The sequence below is a fragment of the Nanorana parkeri genome, unplaced genomic scaffold, assembly GCF_000935625.1.
Source record: "Nanorana parkeri isolate BGI_ZX_2015 unplaced genomic scaffold, ASM93562v1 scaffold964, whole genome shotgun sequence".
Taxonomy (NCBI): Eukaryota; Metazoa; Chordata; class Amphibia; order Anura; family Dicroglossidae; genus Nanorana; species Nanorana parkeri.
Genome location: NW_017307232.1, coordinates 375552 through 381069, shown reverse-complemented (window position 1 = coordinate 381069; position 5518 = coordinate 375552). Strand labels below are relative to the sequence as shown.

Below are 5518 nucleotides of genomic sequence, written 5' to 3'. Positions count from 1 at the left end.
ATAGATAGATAGAGAGAGAGAGAGAGAGATAGATAGATAGATAGATAGATAGATAGATAGATAGATAGATAGATAGATAGAGACAGGGCCAGATTTACTCTTTCTGCTGCCCCAAGGCCAGGTTCCTCAGTATATACTATGTATATATATGCACAGTATATACTGTATATATGTACATGGATCTGTCTGTTGTGAGTGTTGTGGGGCTGTCCTGACTCCCAGCTAGAAGATCTGCTCCTGCTCCAGATAGTTGACCTTGGCTATTAGATTCACATGTTTTGTGAGGCACCTTGAGGGATTAAGTGGGGGGTTAAGTCTTGCCCATTACACCCAAATTGAAAAATTCTGTATTGATATAATTGAGTGGAATTTGTTTGCATCAATAGACAAGAGCAAAAGACATAAACCAACCCAAGGGGATGGCTGTTGTTCTATTGCCATGAAGGTGATATAGAGGGTGTCTGTCACTTCATGGCCATGTGCTCTTACTAGAGTACAATCAAGAAAGTATTTGCTTTGCCTTGCCCAGTTTACAGCATATCATAAAGATAGAACACCAAGTGTTTTGCGTCTGAATCACTGACTCCACACACAAGAAGGTTCCATTCACAGTGTAGGCATTCTGCTAAATACATTTAAATAGAAAAGAATTCTAAAGATCCTTCTTAATAAAAACGTCTTAAAAAAATGTTTGAGCTACTGAGTGTGACACAAGGTATGCAGCAATACCTCTAATATGCCATGCCATCCATTCCCAGATCCTTTGACAGGATCTGTGAATGGAGAAACGTCAAGTTCCATCAGCCACTGTGGCAGAGGTATTTGTAGTTCTCAATGGGAAACAAATGCAGTGACATCACCACAGTTGTAGTCCATTCATGTTAAAAAATGGACGGGAGGAAGAATCTGCCGGAGCCTGAGCCTTGTACCCACTAATCCACTGATCACAGTTGCAATGGCTCCAAAATAATAAAAAATAATAAATGCACATTTTTTTCATTTATGAAGATATGTGTATTTATAATTTTTTTCCACAAAGTAGACTGCGCCTTTAAGTCTGTAGGGCCCCGATTCCATGTACGCAGACAGGGGCGGGCCCCTTGCCTACACACATGAGGGCACTGACCCAGCATGTGTGTATCTTTTGCGGGCAAGGAGGCAGTTGCTTTGGGCCATGACAATGACTGGGCCCAGGCCAACTGCCCCTTTTGCCCTGCGTTAAAGATGGCCCTGCGTGTGTGGCATAGGTGTGAATGGACCCTGAATTAAGCCTTATTGTCCCCAATAGTATGTGACACATACATTATTTTCTTTTTTCTTGATTGGCCGCAGGCAGGAGCCAGGAGGTGGAGCTGCAGGAGAGGACAGAAGGAGATACTCTTCTGTCCTCCTGTAATGCTGGGGGTGGGAACACATTTGATATCACTGGTTGCTAGGACTGCCTGACGGTCGTAGCAATCAGTAACTGCAGAGGAGGAGGACCACTGATGTCATTGGTTGCTAAGACGCCAGAGGTCCTAGCAACCAAGGACTGAAGAGGACCGCGGTCCGCACACAAACCAACAGCCAACCTGTGCTGGGCTATGGCTTGCAGTGGTCTGTGTCTGGATCGTGGGCTGGACAGGGACAGACTAAGGGTAGGACACTGCCCACTCGCAATAAAATGCCCAAGTCTGATATATATATATAATTCTAGATAGTTCAAGCCATCCTCCATTGCCATTTTATACAGCAGGGGACAGAAGGGGAAAATTCCTTCTAGCAAAAAATATGTATTATTATTATACAGGATTTATGTCGCGCCAACAGTTTGCGCAGTACTTTACAACATGGGGAAGACATTATAATTACAATACAATTCAAGACATAATGGTAAGGAGGGCCCTGCCCGTGAGGGCTTAGGATCTAAGAGGGAGGGGCAAGTGATGCATGAGGAGGTAGCTGTGTGGGGATGAATTGTTTGAGAATGTGATGATTGAGTGGTTAGTTTGAAGTGTGATAGGCTTTCCTGAAGAGATGATTCTTTAGTGATCGCCTAAAGGCAGTCAGAGAGGGAGATAGATGGACAGGTTGGGATAAGGAGCTCCAAAGAATAGATGATACTCTAGAGAAGTCCTGGAGGCGAGCATTGGAGGAGTTGACGAGGGAGCTAGAGAGCAGGAGGTCTTGGGAGGAGCGGGGAGGACAGTTAGGGTGATACTTTGAGACAAGGTTTGAGATGTAGCCAGGTGCAGAGTTGTGGATGTATGTGTAAAAAATAACTCAAGGCAACTGGACTTGCTGTATTTTTCTTGAAGACACTTCACTGGTCATCCAACCAGCTTTCTGAATGGAGAAAGCTGGTTGGATGACCAGTGAAACGTCTTCAAGAAAAATACAGCAAGTCCAGTTGCCATGACTCATTCTTTACAGATATACCATGACCTGGATTAACGAGATCCTTCGCAGACAGAGTTGTGGATGGCTTTGTACGCGGTTGTTAATATTTTGAATTTTATCCTTTGGGCGATTGGAAGCCAGTGCAGGGATTGACAGAGGGGGGTTGCAGATACTGAGCTGTTAATTAGGTGGATAAGTCTAGCAGCAGCATTCAGGATAGACTGAAGGGGGGGTAGCCTGTGTAGTGGTAGGCCAATGAGGAGGGAGTTACAATAGTCAAGTCGAGAGATAACAAGGGAGTGGATGAGTAGTTTAGCGGATTCATTGGTGAGGAAGGGGCGTATTTTGGAGATGTTACGTGAAGACAGCAGGATTTGGATAGTGATTGGATGTGGGGCAGAAAGGTGAGGTCCGAGTCAAATTAGGCAAAGGACATTCTTACACAACCCCAGTCATGGAATGAGGAAAGAATAAATGCAGAAAACAATGATCATAAACCCACTGCTGCGTTCTTTTCACCGCTACTTTTTCTTTATACTGGCGTCTGCAATAATTCAGAGGTCGGATGGTAGAATTAGAGCAACAGAAACACTTTTGTCAATTATTAAACAATTGATTTTCTGTACAGCTCTAAAGATCAGATCTCAAATATGAACATTTCAGCAGGGGTTCCTAATCAGGGATCAATAAGGTCCTCGTTGTGTATGATCATAGCTGCTTGTCACTTGACATCCAGCACAGAGTTTACCATTCAGTGCATCACTTGTAGTAATTGGACCGTGTAGGCGGTAACATGAGCAATATTGAAGAACTCCATGACGACAGGAGAGAAACCTCACAGTATAATTCACTGACGAATAATGCAACAGGAGAAGTGTATTATTAAATAAATAAAGACGACGATCCATCACAGCTTAATATTTAATTTGTTGTTTTTCAACTTACCCCGGTACTACAGAATGTTTGTGACGCTGCAGACTAGACCAATACTGTCAGTTATCACAACTGTCAGGTACGACAATGTCTCCCTGAATATTATATTCTTGGAATGTAAACATATGTACTTATTCTTTGTAAATTGCCAGACTAACATTTACACAGTTACAAAGATCATTGTTCTTCCCTTACCAAGAGGAGATCTGCCTGTCTATGCCATTGTGATGTAGCTCTTTAAAGGAGAACTATGAGGTGAGTGCTACTGAGCTATGAGGTGAGTGCTACTGAGCTTAGGTAACGGGAGGACACTAGTTTGTGTCCTCCCGTTACCCTAAGGAGAACTATGGGGAAAAGCCCTGACCCCATACTTCTCCTTTAAAATTGAACTCCGGGCACAAACATTTGTACTTATATATATGACACAATAGCCACAAATTACCTTGTAGTAGTGACATCATCACTGTACTATACATAGTCGGAGAGCAGAGCTGTGGGAGGGACCCAGCAGGCTCCACCCACTCTACGCTGCCTACAGAAAACTACAGGAGTGGGTGGATACAAGACCAGACACCCTGCACAAGGAGAGAGAGAGCAGCAGTGACTGGTCTTTATTACAGAAAGCTCCTGCACAAAGTTTCACACTGGATTACTACACAGATCTGGAGAAAATGCACAAAGCACACCAAGGTTCAAATAAAAACATGCAATCCTCTTTTATTTTGACAATATTTGCTAAGGGCCGATTGACACCATAGCCAGTGGCGTCACAAGGGGGGTGCGGCCCGCACCCGGGTGACACCAATGGAGAGGTGACACCAAAATGACTGACAGTCATTTTGTTGTCACCCCCTTCGAAAAGTCGGGCACTTGGTCATGGACCGAGAGCCCGACAGTGTCAGGAGAGAGGAGGTGGGCACGGCGGTATACCTCTTCCTGCCAGGTGAACGCCCCCTCCTCTCCCTACCAAAATGGCCACGCATGCGCTGTGACATCATCATGCGTGCGCGTGGCGATGTCACGCGCATGCGCAATGACGTCATGGCGGGGTGTCACCTGGTCTCCTCTCCGGGTGACACCCGGCCTTGGGACCATAGCGTATGCTAAAGGGACTTTATTCATTTATTTAGTGCATGCTGCAAGTGTAATGCACTGAATGTTAGGTGTGCTGCATGTCCATTCATTTGAATGGCACTCCAATGCACCTCCTGGCCAGCGTGCGTTGCAGTGCAATATGTGGTACGGCAATACTATGCGTGTAAAAAAAAATAGCGCACGTGTGACTTGCACATCTGCCGGGAGGTACCCTGGGATAGCATTCAAATGAATGGCAATGCACCAGCACACCTAGCGTGCGGTGCATTGCTCTGAGCGATAGCATGCAGTAAACGCACGGGTACTGCGACTTTAGCATAACTATGGTGTGAACCAACCGGATCTAATGTATTCCAAGCTATGGCATTGAAGCAAGTTTTTTACTTGCTGCATGCTGGCTCAGTCAGGGACAGCCAGGCAGCTGGCATTTTGATGAGAAGTTCATATCTGACAGCCTCCATCTCTGTACAATCTTCCTTTCATCTATTTCTCTGAAATCTACTGGATTTATCACTCGGTAATCCTCTGGACGGTTGTGCTGAGTATTGATGGTGAAGTCCCGATGTGCTCGGTGACAACTCTTCGCCCCAGGTAGGTGGCGCTGATATGTAGCCGTACTATGCGTATGAAGGGAGGAGGAGGAGGAGGAGAGGGATGAAGAGGAGGAGGAGGGAACATCGCACACATTGACTCTCATACACAGCCTGAGAGCAACAGGCAGGACTGGAGGGCTCCGAGTGCCGGATCCGGAGACTCATTATCCGGCTGGGAAAGTCTGATCACTGGATACAATCATCATCATTAGCCGGGGACAAGCTGCAACAGGATGCACCATGAGGATGTCTCCCCGCTTCTACGACCCCGATATGGCTGTAAGTACTGATCACCCTTCTCACCTGTATGGAGAGGGGTGTGCACGGGATGTGTGTGGAGGGGACACGCAGGGCTCAGGATACTCCGGGCTCACAGCACTCGGGACACGCAGGGCTCAGGGCACTCTGTGCTCGGGACAGTGGGCTCAGGGCAATCTGTGCTCGGGACAGTGGGCTCAGGGCAATCTGTGCTCGGGACACTGGGCTCGGGGCAATCTGTGTTGGGTACTCTGGGCACT

The 5518-nt window shown here is 46.4% G+C and overlaps 1 protein-coding gene across 3 annotated transcripts in view; it reads left to right on the top strand.

The window, feature by feature from the left end:
- The first annotated feature begins 5093 nt into the window (after positions 1-5093).
- The window catches only part of IQGAP2 (IQ motif containing GTPase activating protein 2), a 236998-nt gene continuing 236573 nt past the window's right edge, over positions 5094-5518 (top strand). For all 3 annotated transcript variants that reach the window (XM_018566629.1, XM_018566627.1, XM_018566626.1), the window contains exon 1: positions 5094-5279. In XM_018566629.1, the coding sequence (XP_018422131.1) occupies positions 5234-5279 (46 nt within the window). In that variant the 5' untranslated portion in view covers positions 5094-5233. The remainder of the gene's footprint in view (positions 5280-5518) is intronic.